Below are 17,921 nucleotides of genomic sequence, written 5' to 3' on the forward strand. Positions count from 1 at the left end.
ACACTTACTCTTTGTTCTTTGTCTCCTATCAAACAAACAGATCTAAGGGTTGGCACCCATCTTTTGAATTCACTCATCCAGTTGTGTAATGTAGACTTGGGAACCAAGACCATATGAGGACCAGGAATGTTTCTATAGTGCTTCATGTATCCAAGAAGAGAAATGGTTTGAAGAGTCTTCCCCAGACCCTAAAAAAATTCAGCAAATACATAAGGCACAAAAGGTATTTCATATTGATACTTCGATATATACACACATGTATAGCGACATTTAAAAGCAATGTATTTACAGTAGCTATAACGTATGTCAAGAAGCTAACAGGAAAGCTGCCAAATGTTGTGGCACCTAATGTCCTCACAAGTCTATGATCATCACCATAGAAGGCTGAGAAACGTGTGCCATTCCCAAGGACCGAGCTGACCTAGAATTAAAACACAGTTCTTTTGACTCCATACTTGGTCCAAACAACAAATGGTTGGGGTTGGTTGGTTGTTTTTGCCGTCCTGGGGCTTGAACTCAGGACCTGAGCACTGTCCCTGGCTTCTTTTTGCTCAAGGCTAGCACTCTACCTCTTGAGCCACAGTGCCACTTCCCCAGCCTTTCCTGTTTATGTGGTGCTGAGGAATCGAACCCAGGACTTCATACATGCTAGGCAAGCGCTCTACCACTAGGCCACATTCCCAGACCCAACAAATTGTTTTTACCATTGTAGAAATAAGGAACCTTTTCCCACCTCAATTACGTAACTAGTTAACAAGACATGTTTTATGAAGCAGAATTATATGTTACTTGGAAAACATTAACATTTATAGCTGATACAGTCAAGGACCCCACACTTGTTTTTCCTTTTTTTAATACAAAAGAAGAGAGAGATAAACTAGTGTAGTACAAAAATAAAGCCAGGCGCTGGCTCATGACTGTAATATTAGATACTCAGAAGGCTAAGCGCTGAGGACTGCTGCTCCAAACTGGTCTGCAGACGAATCCAAATACTCAAAGTGTAAAGCCTTTTCTCCGGCTGAAGGGCTAAGACTAATCAATATGCAGGTCTGCAGTCCTAGCTATGTAGGAGGCTGAGATCTGAGGAGAACAGCTTGAAGCCAGACCAGGCAGGAAAGAGAGAGATGCTTACAGTCAACTAAACCTGAAAGGGGGCTGGGAATATGGCCTAGTGGTAGAGTGCTTGCCTAGCATACATGAAGCCCTGGGTTCAATTCCTCAGCACCACATATATAGAAAACGGCCAGAAGTGGCGCTGTGGCTCAAATGGCAGAGTGCTAGCCTTGAGCAAAAAGAAGCCAGGGACAGTGCTCAGGTCCTGAGTCCAAGGCCCAGGACTGGCAAAAAGAAAAGAAAAGAAGGAAAGAAGGAAAGGAAGGAAGGAAGGAAGGAAGGAAGGAAGGAAGGAAGGAAGGAAGGAAGGAAGGGAAAGGAAGGAAGGTAGGAAGGTCACAGTGGAGCTGTGGCTCAAGTGATGAGTACTATCCTTGAGCACAAAAGCCGAGACAGATCTTTCCCTGAGTTCAAGTCCCAGGACTGGCACACACAAAAAAGATGTATTATACACATAAAGTATTGAATTGAAACCTCTTTATACAACTATGTAAAGAATTTTTTTAAAATAACTTACTTGGCTGGGAATATGGCCTAGTGGTACAGTGCTTGCCTCGCAAACATGAATCCCTGGGTTCGATTCCTCAGCACCACATATATAGAAAAAGCCAGAAGTGGCACTGTGGTTCATGTGGTAGAGTGCTAGCCTTGAGCAAAAACAAGCCAGGGACAGTGCTCAGGCCCTGAGTTCAAGCCCCAGGACAGGCAAAAATAAATAAATAAAATAACTTATTCTCACAGATAATTCTACACAAGTGAAGTTCTCATTTACGAAAGTAGAGCAAGCTGTTTATAGTAGGAAAATTAGTTGCTATCAGCCCTAGACTGTAATTTACAAAAGTTTGAGTCTTCTATAAATTTATTATACACACACACACAATCTTTACAAAATAATGGCCCTGAAAGAAACACTACTAAACACATACCATTTCATCTGCAAGGATACCATTGATGCCATTCTCATACAAAGAAATGAGCCAATTCAATCCTCGGACCTGATAATCTCTTAGTTTACCCCATTTGACATCTAAGAACAAAAGAAAAAACATAATGCACATTTTAAAAACATGAAATAGCACATCTCCTTTATCTAAGACTCAGAGGTTTAACTAGGGACCAATGTGTTTACTAACATTACAACTTTGTGTTAGGGGAACCTTGAGATGGATGAAGTCGGGAACAGACTAGTAGCAGATAGACAGGTAGGGAAGACAGCCTGAGTGGACAAATCCGAGAGACTCTGGTCTCCAACTATCTGGCAAAAGGTTAGAACTAGCTGGGTGCTGGTAGCTGTGCCTAAAATCCTAGCTACTTAGGAGGCTGAGATCTGAGGATCACAGTACAAAGAAGGAAAGTCTTATCTCCAATTAACCATCAAAGACAGAAGTGAGGTGTGGCTCAAGTGATAAAGCACCAGCCACAGGCAAAAAAAAAAAAAACCTAAGGAACAGCACTCTTGCGCGGAGTTTAGACAAATAAAACTAAAAAATTAGCACGGAACAGGGAGCTGGTGGCTCAAACTTGTAATTCTAGGTATTCCAGAGGATAAGACCTAAGTAAGGATGGCAGTTCATAAAAGTCTATGAGACTCTCATCTCCAACTAACTGCCAAAAATGCTCCAAGTGGAACAGTGGCTCAAGTGGTATACCTTTAGCCTTTGAGCACAAAAACCTTAGGGGCACAGCCCAGGCCCTGAGTTCAAGTCCTAGACCAACACCAAAGCGGAGGGGGGGTGACGGGGGAAGCATGGAAAAAACATCAGGATTAAGTAAAATTCTTCATGGTTTGTTTTTTTGTTACTAACGAATTCGTTTTCTTTACTTGTGACAAATGCATGGCAAAACCATTCCAAGTTTGACATGTGCCTTAGGACAATGATATAAATTAAATGGCATTTCATATACCTTTGAAATATAACACCACTCTTCTAAAACATACTACCATTTCCATTTAAAAAAAAAGAAACCACAGGGGCTGGGGATATGGCCTAGTGGCAAGAGTGCCTGCCTCCTATACATGAGGCCCTGGGTTCGATTCCCCAGCACCACGTATACAGAAAACGATCAGAAGTGGCGCTGTGGCTCAAGTGGCAGAGTTCTAGCCTTGAGCAAAAAGAAGCCAGGGACAGTGCTCAGGCCCTGAGTCCAAGGCCCAGGACTGGACAAAAAAAAAAGAAAACACAAACAACAATAAAAAAACACCTCTAGCAGGGCATAGTTGTTTATAGTAGGAAAATTAGTTGCTATCACCTATAAGCCCCCAGTACTTGGAAGACAATTTCAACCATTTTAAGGCAAACCTGGGCGGTACTGTGAGATGCCATCTCAAGAAAAGAAAAATAAAAGAACCAGGCATGATGGTTCAGGCTTGCAATCCCATCTCCTGGAAAGGCAGAGCTAGGAGGATCACCGTTCAATAGTAGTGCAAGGAAACAAATTCCTGCTGCTACCTCAAAAACAGCTTTGTGGCATGGCACATGCCCACGGTCCCAGTTACGTGGGAGGGAGAAGCAGAAGGATCGCAGTCAAAGGCCTGCCCTGTGAAACAACAAACTCTTACATACAGAGAGTCAAGTGGGAACGGTGGCTCAAGTGGCCGAGTCCTTACCCACCCAGCCTCAATGCCAGGAGTCTGAATCCAAATAGAGAGGGAAACAATTTCCAAATCTGAAACTTATTCACGACCAATACAAATATCTGAGATTACTACGTTTCCAAGGAGAGTATTTTCTACAACTATCAATGAGAGGATTTGACATACATGAGGGAGAATCTTCAAATCGAGTGCACACGTTGGTTGCTTTGGAGCTTTCTGTTAATAGTTCTTCATCCTCCTCTTGCTCTGTCCTACGGTGCCGATAGCTATAAAAATGAAAATAAAAATCAACTCATGTGAACTTTGCCTTTTCCGTTGAACTACCAGGCAGTACTTCAACCCAAGAGTCAGGTGGCTGAGCAAGTCCCCCCAGTTTCAGCAGCTCTGGCATGGCCCTGCCCCGGCAGAGGCGCGGGCACTCCTCAGGAGCTCCCCCACAAGGCTTTCCGGCTCGTCATGCCCACTTCTGCTCGGGACGTGTCTTAGTGTTGCTTCCTGTACTCTTCTGCATCTAACTCTATGAAATGGAGAGCAGATATCTACTCCACCCAAATTTATTCTCATAAACTGGGAGTGGACTTTCAGATTTTTATAACATCTCCATCCATATGCTTGTGAAACTAAGAGGTGCAAAACTGCTGTGGCGTAAGTTATCAGGATAGCCACACACTGGGCTTGTGGTTGGAGAGACTAGAACATACACTCCATTCAGAGCCACGTTCAAGCCCCATGACTCCATCTACTTCCAGGAGATGCAGAATAAGACACTCCTGCATTTATATTTTCCTCTAAGGAAAGGCACAGCCGCTGAACCCCATGTTCGATACACCTGTCACAACGCATAAAGCATCTAATGTTGTAAAAGATGAAGACGTTATACCGTCTTGTAAACTGATGGCTACACTATGCCTTTCAAGCCAGGATGAACTACAAGACATTTTAACTTTTAATGAGCATGATCAAAAGTAAGTGTGGGTGATCTGTGAAGTGTAAACTGCTACTCACTCGCCAACTGAGAGCAAGTTCTGTTTCTCATCCTTCTTTATTCGTGGGCGCCCTGGTTTCATCTTTAAAGGGGAGGTTGGAGTCTTCTGAGCAGCAGGCTGAATGAAATGTGCAAACAATTCTGTCTGCTTTAATAAATACTCAAATCTATTTGCTCGGTCCGTTTGCTGCAACAACAACAACAAAAAGTTAAGACACATTTTCATCAAAACTTAGATTTAAAAAAAAGCAATTGAAACCTGCAACATAAATGAGATTCAAAAGTACACTGCTGCCAAGTAACAGGCACCAAACACTAATGCGTACTGTAAGATTCTACTAACTGCATATGAAATGCTGATGACAGAAAGCAGATCGGAACTGACATGGGCTGGGGACAGGAAGGACAGCAAAGGGGCAGCGGCAAACTCTGAGAGAATGAAAACTGTGAAGTCACAGTTGTACTAAGTGTATAAATGACGCTGTTTACTGGCCAAAACTTACTAAATCGCAACCCTAAAACTTGATGCAAACTACCCTTTACTATAGCTGATGAGAAAATGTTACAGCTTTAAGACACTGAGCAGGTTGTGGATGGTCATGTCTGTAAACCTAGCTACTAAGAAAAATGTTACAACTTTAAAACACATCGAGCCAGGCGTATGTAACACATCCATAATCCCAGCAACTGAGATCTGAGGGCTGTGGCTCAAAGCCACCTTAGGTAAGAAAGCTGAGACTCCAGCCGGGTGCTGGTGGCTCACACCTGTAATCTTAGCTACTCAGGAGGCTGATATCTGAGGATCATGGTTCAAAGCCAGCCTGGGCAGGAAAGTCCTTGAGACTCTTATCTCCAACGAATCACCAGAAGATTGGAAGTGGAGCTGTGGCTCAAGTCTGGAGCTGAAGAACCCAGGGACAGCACCCAGGCCGAATTCAGCCCCACGACTGACCAACACAAACAAACAAGAAAGTCTGAGATTTATTTCCAGTTAAGCACCAAAACCCCTCAGAAGTAGAGCAGTAGCTCAAGTGGAAGAGTGCTAGCCTTGAGCAAAAAAAAAAAAAAAAGCTCAAGGACTGTGCTGAGGACCTGAATTCAAGCTCCAGGACTTGCATAACAAAAAGGGATACTGAGGGCTGGGGACATGGCCTAGTGGCAAGAGTGCTTGCCTCACATACATGAAGCCCTGGGTTCAATTCCCCAGAAGCACATATATAGAAAACGGCCAGAAGTGGCGCTGCGGCTCAAGTGGTAGAGTGCTAGCCTTGAGCAAAAGAAGCCAGGGACAGTGCTCAGGCCCTGAGTCCAAGCTCCATGACTGGCAAAAAACAAACACACAAAAAAAGGGATACTGAAGCAGGGTGCTGAAAGTTTATGCCAGTAAATCCAAGCTACCCAGGAGGAGTAGAGATTTGAGGATTAAAGATCAAAGTTTGAAGCCAGAACAGACAAAAAGTCTGTGAGACTCTCTTTTCCAATTAACCAGCACAAAGCTGGAATTGAAGGTATGGCTCAAGTGATAGAAACACTTGCTTTCCAAGAGTGGAGCCATGAGTTCAAATCCCAGTATCACTATAAAGTATGAACTACTGGGAAAGACACAGTGGATATACATTCAGGGAAACTTCCGTTCATAGAGTTAACAATAAGTAGTTGCATTTTTTGATTAACAGCAAGTAGATGTAAAGATTATGAATTCAGTCTTGGATATTCCGAAGTAGGAGGTACCAACAGATTAAAATGCAAATATTCAACAAGCAAGTAAAAAATACCGAGAAGGCATTTGGGCTAGAGACAAAGGATGAAAGCTTGCATGATTCAAACTGTCTAGGAAGAAATGTTAAGAATTTCACAAGGAAAGGCGAAGGCAAACTGAAGTACAAAGGGTATCACCAAAGAGGGAGAAAAGGTCTCTTAAGGCAAGTAAGGATTTCTGAGGAGTGGTAAACGAAGTGCAAACTCAAGTAAGAGCAAGAATAATGAAATTGAATTTGTGCCTCAGATTAGATCTGCTAGTAGACTATGCCAGAATCTAAATTACAGAGTGGGGATGGAGAACATTTTTCTACCAAAGGCCATTTGGATATTCATGACATCATTGATGGCCATAAAAAAAAAAAGCAACCCAACATCAATACAGGTATATGAGCCAAGGGCAGCTGACAAGAAAATACATTTCTGTTTTGTCATACATCAAATGATTCCAAGGGACTTAGAACCTCATCCACCACTTGCAGCTGAGAATTAATTAGATTTACTTTCAAAATGTAATCACTTTAAAGTCATGTTCATACTAAAAAATAAGAGCTGCAAATGTTTTTTCCATTAGTTTGATTGGAAGGAGGGGCATTTATATAGCATGTAAAAGAAATCCTGTATGTAATCATTTGTACTTTAAATATGTATGGAATATGTATTACATACATCCCCTTTGTATGTACACTTATATGTGTACATAAAATCTATATCACAATTGTAAGATTTTGAAATTATTTAAGAGAATCAAAAATATTTATTGATTTTGAAGTGAACAAGGTGAAAGCATATTCCAAAAACAATGTGTGAAGAGTGAATACCTATGCCAATTACTTTTACAAGTATAGTAGTGAACAAAGGACGATTGGTACACTGTTACTACTTTTAGCAATATACCATGTAACAATGTTACTAATGAACACATTATAACTTTTTTTACTCTTACCACTCAAGCTATAGCTCCACTTCTGACTTATAAAAAATCTCAGGCTGTCCTGCCCAGGCTAGCAAACGGCAGTCCTCAGATCTCAGCCTCCTAAGTAGCTAGGATTATGGGCAAGAGCCACCAGTGCCTGGCGTATTTTAACTTAAGAGTTCAATATGATTAAGTTTAATCTATACGAGGTACTCCCAACAGAGCCTGACACAGAGCAAGCATTCACTGTCAGCCATTACTGTTATCATTAAAAGTGAATTTAAATCTAATGTTCTTTGTAGGTATTGGCTGTCAAATCATAAAGTTCTCTAGAAGGAATGGGGTATAAACTGGGTGTGTAAGGAGTGAAGATCTATTCACAGGATAGCTCACAAATCACCTGCCTACCATGCACAATTCCCCAGCACCTCAAGAAGAAAAAGAACACCATGGACAAGCAGCATAGCACTTCCTCCTTAAAACCAGAGGAATGCAGTGCCTGACATGCACAAAACAACTTCTACTCAGGTCTTTACCTCACTTTTTTTGGGGGGGGGAGGAGGGCAGTCCTGGGGCTTGAACTCAGGGCCTGTGCACTGTCCCGGAGCTTCTTTTGCTCAAGAATAGCACACTGACACTTGAGTCACTTCGGGCCTTTTCTGTTTATTATGTGATACTGAGGAGTTGAACCCAAGGCTTCATGCATGCTAGGCAATCACTTTATCACTAAGTAACATCCCAGCCCTTTACCACTCTTGATGTTCAATCTTAATGCTAAGATAATTCGATAATTATATCACATTATGTAAATTCTTAGATTATTTGTATTTGCTTATACAGACAAATAAGAGATATTATAACACCCCATGTTATACATATTTTAGATAGTTGTGCTCTATAAACACTAAAAGATGTTTCTACATTTAATCTAAGAAAAAGTTTTTCATAGAATAGTCAAATGTCTCAAACATACCATTTTCTCTTCATAGGTAGGATCTGGTTCTTGGATTTCTTTCTGTTTTCCAGGTGATGCGTCATCAAATACTTCCTGGTAGGAAGGAAAAACCACAGAATGATTCAAGATTTCTATCCGAAACACATTCTAAATAATGTTATTGTGGCCTCAACCTCCCTAGTTAGTATTTAAATGCCTAACCAGACAGGAAACCTGATGGATGACGAATGACTAAAAACTGCAAGGATAACAATACATCTAACTCAATTATGTAAACTGTAAAACTGCTGCCAAGATGAAAGCAAAATGTAATCATCAACATCACCCTAAGATCTCTTTCAGCATAAGTCATATGGGTAAATTTGCACCTTTTCTAACAGTGCCCTAGACCTACTGTGCTGGCATCCACATGGACACATGAAGGCGGCATTAGTCACCGACTTTCATCACCTAAATCCACTACTTTCAACTATCACCTGATTACTAATAATACATCCAAGCCTTTTGTGTGTGTGTGTGTGTGTGTGTGTGTGTGTGTGCGCGCGCCAGTCCTGGCTCTTGAACTCAGGGCCTGCATGCTGTCCGGGAGCTTTTGTGCTCAAGGCTCGTGCTCTATCACTTGAGCCACAGGTCCAATTCTGGTTTTTGGTGGCTAACTGGAGATAAGAGTCTCATGGACTTTCCTGTCTGGTCTGGCTTCAAACCATGATCCTCAGGTCTCAGCCTCTTTAGTAGCTAGGATTACAGTCATGAACCACCAGCATCTAGCAATAAATGCCCTCCTGTGTATGTATGCATTTATATATATATATATATTTACTTATGTAGGTATATATCCATATTATATATTCATTCTGACATTCAAATTGCCACAAAGAGCAACATCGGCAACAACTGACACTAAAGTTCCACTCATCCATTAGAAAACTTAAAAAGTTGACAACGTTTTTATTAATCATGTACAATGCTATCATTATCAAGCAGTGATTCAAAAATTGAGGGGCAGGCTCAAATGACCTAATTCCATGTTGAACTTCATTGCCAAGACTCGTAAGCCCGGTGACTGTTGGGCTCATCATAAACCCCTGGCATCTCCATATAGAAGTGGAAAAGCCATCTCCTCGTCCACTTACCAATTTCGTTCTGGAATGCAACAGATATATCCTACCTAGGTAAATAAAACGTGCTGTCCAGCAGCAGTCATTATTCTTCTATGGCTTAGTGTACAATTGCTGGTTTAGTGTACAATACAGTGTGACTTTCTACCAATGTCGTCAATAGTGAAAAATGAGAATGAATGAAAATGGGCTGAACACTGTCAAAAACAAAATAACCAGGAAGTGAGATTCTCCCTTTACCTAGTACTGATGCAAGAAGAAAAAAAAGTACAAAATATACTGAAAAGCACTATGCCTGCTAAAATCAGCTTTATCATTAAAAAAAAATTACAAATGCTCAATTTCTTTCTGATTTTGGAAAAACTCGCCCTAAGTTCTACTTCCAAACAAGAAAGAGGCATTTTAAAAATCTTTTCTTTACAACTGTAAAACAGATTAAGATCATCAGATATATTATGCGTGTTCAAACCTAGTTTCTAGTATATCTCAGTGGTTCTTAATTAAGAAAACAAAAACAAATTGAGGGTAAATTTGTTTTAAAAAACACAAATCGGGGACTGGGAATGTGGCTTAGTAGTAGAGTGCTTGACTTGCATGCATGAAAACCTGGGTTTGATCCCTCAGCACCACATACACAGAAAGGGCGGGAAGTAGTGCTATGGCTCAGGTGGTTGAGCAAAAAGAAGCCAGGGACAGTGCTCAGGCCCTAGCCCCGCAGGACTGGCAAAAACAAACATAAATTCACCAAAAGTGAATTGATAAAAAATAAAACTACTGATATGCCTACACTGCATAGGCAAAAGTACTAAGTCACTCTTCAATAAATGAGATTACCAAGCCTCTAGTCTTAAAGTACAACTCAAGACAAGAGGTGTGGGGAAAGCGCTCATTTCTTGGAGCCAGACCTGAGTTCTATCACAGGTTCTACTTATCCTCCTCCCGCAAATACCTGTTCTGAATATTTAAAAACAGCAACTCAAAGCCACAGTATTTTGCCTGAGCTTTCGGGTCCTTTCTGACATTTTTAAAACAGCACCACCACCCCCCACAGGTTTTCCAAAACTCTCAATTTGCAGACTCTGAAAAGCTCTACAGACGTTTCGCATTCACATGCAATTGCTTTCAACTTCACAGCTTTTCAGACCCCTTCAATGACAAAGCTGTAAATAATTCAAAACGGCCCCCAGAATCCAAAACAAACTGGTGAATACCGCCAAGGGAAAGAAAACGGGGTGAGGAACCCATTTATATCCAAACCAATCGAGAAGCACCGATGGGCGCCCCCCCATCCCCAGGTCCCACCGTAGGGCTAGGGGTTGTAACTTCAGTCACAGAGGGACGGGTGGTTATTACTTCACCCCACCACCGGGCACCCCAAGGGGGGGAAAAAAGTTGCGCCAGCGCCTGGGTGGTAAAGAAGCTGTCTTAGGACCGTTTCCTCCGAGTGTCGACTCTGCACTGGGGCTGCTTTTCGACAGCAGCCTCAACTGCTCGTTCTGAGGATGAGGATGAAACTCCCCCAACCCCCCCAGATCTTCGAACCTGGGACCACAGGGACGCACACACACACAAAAAAAGAACCCCTCAAAAGCGGGTCGGGACGCTCAGGATGGAAGCTGCAGGCAATCACCGCGTCCCCGGACGCTGCTGCAGGGCCTGGGAACACAGCCCGGGGAGAGACCGACCCGCCGGGGGGCTCCCCGTCCCCCCCCACCGCCACCGCCACCCCCAGGGCGCCCTCCTCCAGGGGCTCGAGCCCCACACGGGTGTCCAGTTTCTTGTTTCACAAAAGTCCCAGAAGACCAAACACCCCCCCCACACCCCGATTCTCCAACCCAAGGTGGGAGGGGGTTCACCACCACAGCTGCTGTCAGGGTGTTTCCCCACCCACCCCCACCCCACTCCCGACCCGCCCCCGGGGGCCGCGCGGGGGAGGGCCGCCCCCACCCCTCCCTCTCTCCCTGGGCCTCAATGGGCAGCTCCGCGCACGGACGGACGGACCGACGGGGCCCCCCGTCCGGCTCCCACCATTGTCTGTACCCACACGACAGGGAGAGGGGCCGCCCCCGAGGGCCCCCCCTCCAATCCCAAACCCACAACCCACCCACCCACTCACCCACCCACCCACCCGGGCCGCCGACCCTGCTGCCCCCCGACGGGGCCGCTCCCTCCCTCCCCACCCACCCCCCACCATCCGGGCGCAAAACTTGGGTGCAACAAACTGAAAGACCCAGATTCGGGGAGTCCTCGTAGGGGAGTCGGGGGGCGGGGGGGGGGGGAGAGAAGGACGGTGGAGACGGGAGAAGTAACCGAGGGCGTCGGGCTCGTAAAAGCAGCCGAGGAATTGGCCAGATGAGCCCGAGGAGGGGACGGGGAGGAGGGAGGGAGGGAGCGGGGAGGGGGGGGGACACAGCCAAGCAGCAGCAGCAAGCTGGGAACGCGGGGTGCCGGCTCGCACGGTGGGGAGTGGGATGTGTGGACCAGCTGGACGAGGAACGGCTCCGCGTGCCAACCCCCGAAGCGGGGGGGGGGGCGAGGGCCGCGGTGCTGCCCGCCCACCCCCCACCCCCTCCCCGCCGCCGGGGCGGCCTTTCCCGCGCCACCGGCCGCGCCCGGCGCTCACCTCCATCTCGGCGTCCGCGGGGCTCGTGGCGGCGGCGGCGGCGGCGGCCGCCTGGGCCGCGGCGCCCTCGGAGGGGCCGCCTTTGTTGCCGCCGGTGGTCCCGCCGCTGGCGGGCGCGCCCTCGGGAGGCGGGGGCGGCGGAGGATCGGCCGCGGACGACATGATGTTCCGTCTGCGTCACCCGCGGCTGCAGCCGGAGGCCCGGGCCGGCGGCGGCGGCGGCTAGGGAGGCGGCCTAGGCCCGGGCGGCGACGTCGCCGCGGCCCGGTGAGGGCGCGAGACCCCGGCCGGAAGCTCGCCCGCGCCGCCGCGATCCGCGACCCGCGACCCGCGATCCGCGACGGGCCTGGCCCGGCCTGGCGGGGCCCCCCGGGGACGGTCCGCCTGCTCCGCGGGGCTCGCGGTTCGGCCGGCGCTCACCCCACGGCGGGAACCACGTCGAGGGGGTGGGCGGGGCCAGCAGGGTCACCGAGGTCAGAGAGGGCGGGCTGGCCTAGGGGAGGGCGGAGGGCTGCGGGCAGGGGGGCCGACACTCGCGGGGCCGCGGCGGGGATCGCGCTCGCGTCGTCGTCTTCCTCCCGCAGGAATCATCTATCTCCCAGCTCCCAGGACAACCACCTACGCCACGGGCGCGCAACCCTCGCGAGACTGCGGCGCCCCCCCCCCCCTCGCCGGCCGGGTCCCCGAGTGCGCGTGCGCACGCCCCGCCTCCTCTCCTTGGCCACGCCCCCTCCCTGCCTTTAGCGGGCTCCGGCCGGGAGAGTGGGCGGGGACTCGGGGGTGGAGGGGAGGTGCTCGTCGACGTAGCGCGGCGCGTCGGCTCCCGGGCGTGACGTCAGCGCCAGCGCCGCCTTCCGCGCGTGCTCGGCGGCGCGCTGGCCCCGGGCGGGCCGCGGTTCGTTCGGATTGGGCGCGTGTGGGCCGCGCGGGTCTCGGGGTGCCCGTCGTCCCCCGGGGCGAACGTGAGTACCGGCGGAGGAAGACGGGGTGCGAGGTCCGCCACCCCGGGCCCACGCCGCTCCCCCCCTCCGCGGCCGGCAGCCGAGTCGGCCCTTACCTCCAGGGGACTCCCGTGAAGCCGGCCGTCGGGGGGCGGGGGGCTGTGGCCCCGGTGCCTCCCCGGCCCCGAGCCCCAAAGCCGGGTGAGGGGACACGAGTAAAACAACCCGGAACTCCTGGCTGGGTTGTGGTTAGGGTTAGTGTATACATTCTCCCCCCCCCCGTGCTTGCACGCGCGCACACACACACACACACACACACACCGTCCACCGACCCTGTACTCCCAGCTACCCCGGAGGCCGAGACCTGAGGACCCACGTGCCGCCTGTGCGAGGCTCCCGGAGGGCGGGAGAGGGTTTCAGAGTTCCCGCAGCATCTGTGTGTGTGCGCGCGCGCGCGCCGGGACCCCTTAGCACCAGGTGTGGCCTCAGCCTCGGGGGGGGGGGGGCGGGGGAGGGGAAGGGAGGAGAGGTGGTTCATCCGGGGTCAGCTGCAAGGACAGCTCTAAAGTACCACCGCCCAGGGGAAGGCGAGTGCCCTCCGCGTCCCTCATGGCCCATCAAGCCTGTCGTTTCAGCCTCTCCTGAGGACCTTGTAGCCATTGCATCATCACCTTGAGGGGGGTGTGGCTTGGCAGGGGAGCACTGGACTGATGCTAAGGAAAAGCAAAGGAATGGAGAGGTGCTCTGAAGGGACTGGTGAGACCCCCCCCCCCATCCATTGCACAGACCAAGGCCTGTTAGTTCCGTTGCCCCCTGCTTGCTAAGGTGTCAAGGTCCTACCATCTTAACACCACACTGTCAGGAGCCAAGCTTCCAACTCCTAGGGCATGAAGCATATCCAAACTAAAGCCAGGGGTGTGCCGTGTGTGTGTGTGTGTGTGTGTGTGTGTGTGAGAGAGAGAGAGAGAGAGAGAGAGAGTTTTGTAAGAGATTAAGGAATTTCACAGTAGCAAAGTGAAACACGTGTTTTGCCTTTGTACCAGTACTGGCACTTGAACTCAGGACCTCCCGCTCTTGCTTGACTCTGCTCAGGGTCGGTGCTCCACCACTGTAGACTCACCAACAAAGACTTTATTCAAAGCTTCTTCCAGCAGTCAGCCACCATCCTCAGCCCTTGGCGAGTAGGAAAGTGGCGGGAATGAGAAGCTTTGTGGTGACATGCTCCGATTACAGGTTGTTGGCTTGGAAGAGCTGGAGGAAACGGGACCTTTTGGGTGACTGGTTTGGGAGCTTACAAGGCCTTCTGGTTGCCCTGAGCTGGAAGTAGAAGCAAGAGGAAGTAGAGTGGGCGAGCGTGTCTCCAACACTCTAGTTACTTCAGGGGCTGTGGCTTAGCTTCTGCTATCACCACCTCAAATTCCTGTGCTGAAGTTGTGACCTGGAAGGTGACAGTTTCAGGAGGTGATTAGGTTGTAAAAGCTGTGGAGAGTGTGATGAAGGTTCTTATAAAATAGCCATCTGAGGAACCATGAGAAGGCCTCATTTCTAAACAAGGAAGTGTGCCATCACCAGATACCAAGTATTGGGCATTTTATGCTGGCATGAGTGACTCCATTTTGGTCTTTCAGATCTAACACAGAAGCTCAGCCCAAATGAATGGCCTCTGATAAACAGTGCATGTTTTAAGTAAAGTTTTCTTTGCTAGGCTAAGTAGGAGAGGCTAAGCACAGAGCTGTGTTTGCCATATTTTTTTTAAGTCTTGGAGGAGAAAAAATGGTTAGGGCTAATATTAGCTTCAGAGCGCCCTGTGGTTAAGGTTTCTGTGGTCATAGAATGGAAAAGGGAAGGGCTTGAACTCTTGGTAGTTTCAGTGAAGGGTGGTAAGGGACTGGTTGTAAAGGAGGGAAAAGCTTCTGTATAGGTGTACAAAACAGGAGCACCGGGGCTGGGAATATGGCCTAGTGGCAAGAGCGCTTGCCTCATATGCATGAAGCTCTGGGTTCGATTCCCCAGTACCACATATATAGAAAATGGCCAGAAGTGGCGCTGTGGCTCAAGTGGCAGAGTGCTAGCCTTGATTGAGCAAAGAGGCCAGGGACAGTGCTCAGGCCCTGAGTTCAAGCTCCAGGACTGCTCTTCCCCCCCCCCCCCAAAAAAAAGAGATGAGCACTAGAGATAGGTACTCAACCAGCCAGAGCCTGAGGGACAGGCCTCAGGGCAAATTCCTAACCTCCTCTCAGGCAGGTGGGAGCATGGTCCGTCTCCCAGTTCAGAGCCACAAAATTAGAAAGGATGAGACATAGAAGCTGTGTTCCTGGCTCTTTGGTAAGGGAAAATTTTAAAAGAGAAATGAGAAGGGAAAAAGATAGAAGCTACTAGAAAACAAGCACTTCCAATCAGAGTGAAGAGAGAGTCCGTCCAGAAGAAAAGCTGCCCTTTGTGAACAGACTGCCACAGGTTGAGAAAACCCAAGAGACCTTTTGGCTGGGCGAACAAGTTCCTCACAAAGAAGGCCTGTACTGGGGCTGGGGATATGGTCTAGTGGCAAGAGTGCTTGCCTCATGTACATGAAGCCCTCAGTTCAATTCCCCAGCACCACATATACAGAAAATGTCCAGAAGTGGCGCTGTGGCTCAAGTGGCAGAGCGCTAGCCTTGAGCCAAAAGAAGCCAGAGACAGTGCTCAGGCCCTGAGTCCAAGCCCCAGGACTGGCAAAAAAAAAAGGCCTGTGCTGTTACCTAGGCCAGTCCAGACTGGTGTTTAAGCTCCAGAATGAGTGGGTATCTTATCTGGCCTTCCCATCACTCACGCTCCAGGCAGTTCAGGAACCCAGGAACCAATAAGGCTCCACTTCCAAAGGAAAGCAAATGTCACGTAGGCCTTGATTTTAATAGAACTATGCCTGACACTTGAGGGTTACAATATTGGACAGGAGCTGGAGGCATGGCTGGAGTGATAAGAGTTTGAGCAGTTAGTTAGCTTTGAGCAGATGAAGCTGAGGAAACTCAAGGCCCAGTGGTGACACAACAACTACAAAACAAGTTGTCTAACTGAAATGGGTGGATTTCGTAGTACGTGAATTATATCTCAATGGAAAAATAATAACTGTTCTAACCAAATAAAATATTATGGATGTGAGGAATAAAATAAAAAGCACGCATGCAATTACAAAGACAAGTAAGTGGACACCTTTGAAGATTTAAAGAGAAGGACCAACGTTGTTGAGCTGGTCATACTGACTGAAGGAGGGGGCAGATTATCTGACATCAACAAACTTCTAATTCCATGAAGATTCAGTTGCATAAATTTATTCCCTTTGTCAGACATTCTGTGAAGATACAGTTTTAAGCACAAGAGGGCGCCGTCTACCAGACATCTACTTGATAGCTGTTGTAAACGCTCTAAATCTGAGGGGAAAGAGCAAAGTAATATCCAGGCAAACCTAACTTAAAAGTCTCATACATACATACGTATATATACACACGTATACATGTACATACACACATATATACATAGGTACATATGTCTACCTATATATGAGACAAATTGAGGGGTGTACACATCTATACACACTTTATTGTACATGTGTGTTTATATACACATATATAGGAAAAGGAAGGAGGGAGGAGAGATACTAAGTCAAAGAATCCAAGGAGGAAGGTTTACCTGATCAAAAGTTGGCAAAAGGTTTCACTATTGACTCAGGGGTTTCGTTTTTGTTTTTGTACTCGGTCATGGGACTCGAACTCGGGGCTGGCGTGCTGTCTGTGAGCTTTTTTGCTCAAAACTAGCATTCTGCCACTTGGAATCATGGCACCACTTCCATTTTTTCCCGGCGGTTAGTTGGTCTCACCGACTTTCCTGCCCAGGCTGTCTTTGAACCATGATCCTCATATCTCAGCCTCCTGAGTAGCTGGGATTACAGGCGTGAGCCCCTAGCATACACAGCTCGACTCGGGTTTTAAGTCTGCAGCTATATTCACAGAACTGTCATTCTCTAGAAAACTCTCTTAAAGACTACCAAAGTGCTCTGTGTCCAAGGGTGCAAGTCACTGTTTAGGAGGTGACAGACCGATGAGAATGACCTCGAAGGAGGTACCCTCACCATCCCCAAACTTCCTAATAAGACTTCATGGGGGTCAGAGTGGCAAGGCGCTGGACTGAGTTATCCCAACGCTGTAACACCAAATACTGGGCACAATGGGACGTTCATAGAAATGACAAACGAGCAGAATCATCCCAAGGCATTTTTTTTTGTTGTTTTGGTTTTTTTTTGGCCAGTCCTGGGCCTTGGACTCAGGGCCTGAGCACTGTCCCTGGCTTCTTCCCGCTCAAGGCTAGCACTCTGCCACTTGAGCCACAGCACCGCTTCTGGCCGTTTTCTGTATATGTGGTGCTGGGGAATCGAACCTAGGGCCTCGTGTATCCGAGGCAGGCACTCTTGCCACTAGGCTATATCCCCAGCCCCCCAAGGCATTTTTGACAAGCAAAAACGCAGCGTCTAGTGGTAATGGTTGTGTTATCGGGCAGCCTTCTGACACCTCTACCAGAGACTTGAGCAAAACTCACACCAAGCAACAACACAGGTTAATTGAAGTGAAAGCACAACAAGAATAATGTGTAGTGGGGTTGAGCTGGGAGAGTGCCAAGGCCCTGAGGAATATGTCTGGAGTAACTTAAGGCGAATAGAGGTGAGGGTTGGAGTACCTCTCCTACAGGAAGGGTCCTAGTGGTGGCTTTCCAGTGGCAGGTAGTGGTTTTGTTTCCGGCCGTGCACGTCTATTCCCACAGTATATTGTTGTGATGATGATAGGCAGTGGGTAAACTTACACAGTCTTGACTAGGGATCTGTACTGAAAATTCATTACAGGGCAGCTGAGTGAGCATCTTTATCAGATGGTGCTCATTTCTCTGGC

The 17,921-nt window shown here is 47.9% G+C and overlaps 1 protein-coding gene across 1 annotated transcript in view; it reads right to left on the reverse strand.

Moving 5' to 3' along the window:
* The window catches only part of Smarca5 (SWI/SNF related, matrix associated, actin dependent regulator of chromatin, subfamily a, member 5), a 30,862-nt gene extending 18,621 nt beyond the window's left edge, over positions 1 to 12,241 (reverse strand). Inside the window, exons 1-6 of the mRNA XM_048333699.1 lie at positions 12,065 to 12,241; positions 8,342 to 8,416; positions 4,715 to 4,881; positions 3,875 to 3,975; positions 2,040 to 2,140; positions 9 to 188 (exon numbers count right to left, since the gene is read on the reverse strand). Coding sequence (XP_048189656.1) covers positions 9 to 188; positions 2,040 to 2,140; positions 3,875 to 3,975; positions 4,715 to 4,881; positions 8,342 to 8,416; positions 12,065 to 12,226 — 786 coding nt within the window. The 5' untranslated portion in view covers positions 12,227 to 12,241. The remainder of the gene's footprint in view (positions 1 to 8; positions 189 to 2,039; positions 2,141 to 3,874; positions 3,976 to 4,714; positions 4,882 to 8,341; positions 8,417 to 12,064) is intronic.
* Positions 12,242 to 17,921: the final 5,680 nt, after the last annotated feature.

The sequence above is a fragment of the Perognathus longimembris genome, chromosome 24 (assembly GCF_023159225.1).
Source record: "Perognathus longimembris pacificus isolate PPM17 chromosome 24, ASM2315922v1, whole genome shotgun sequence".
Taxonomy (NCBI): domain Eukaryota; kingdom Metazoa; phylum Chordata; class Mammalia; order Rodentia; family Heteromyidae; genus Perognathus; species Perognathus longimembris.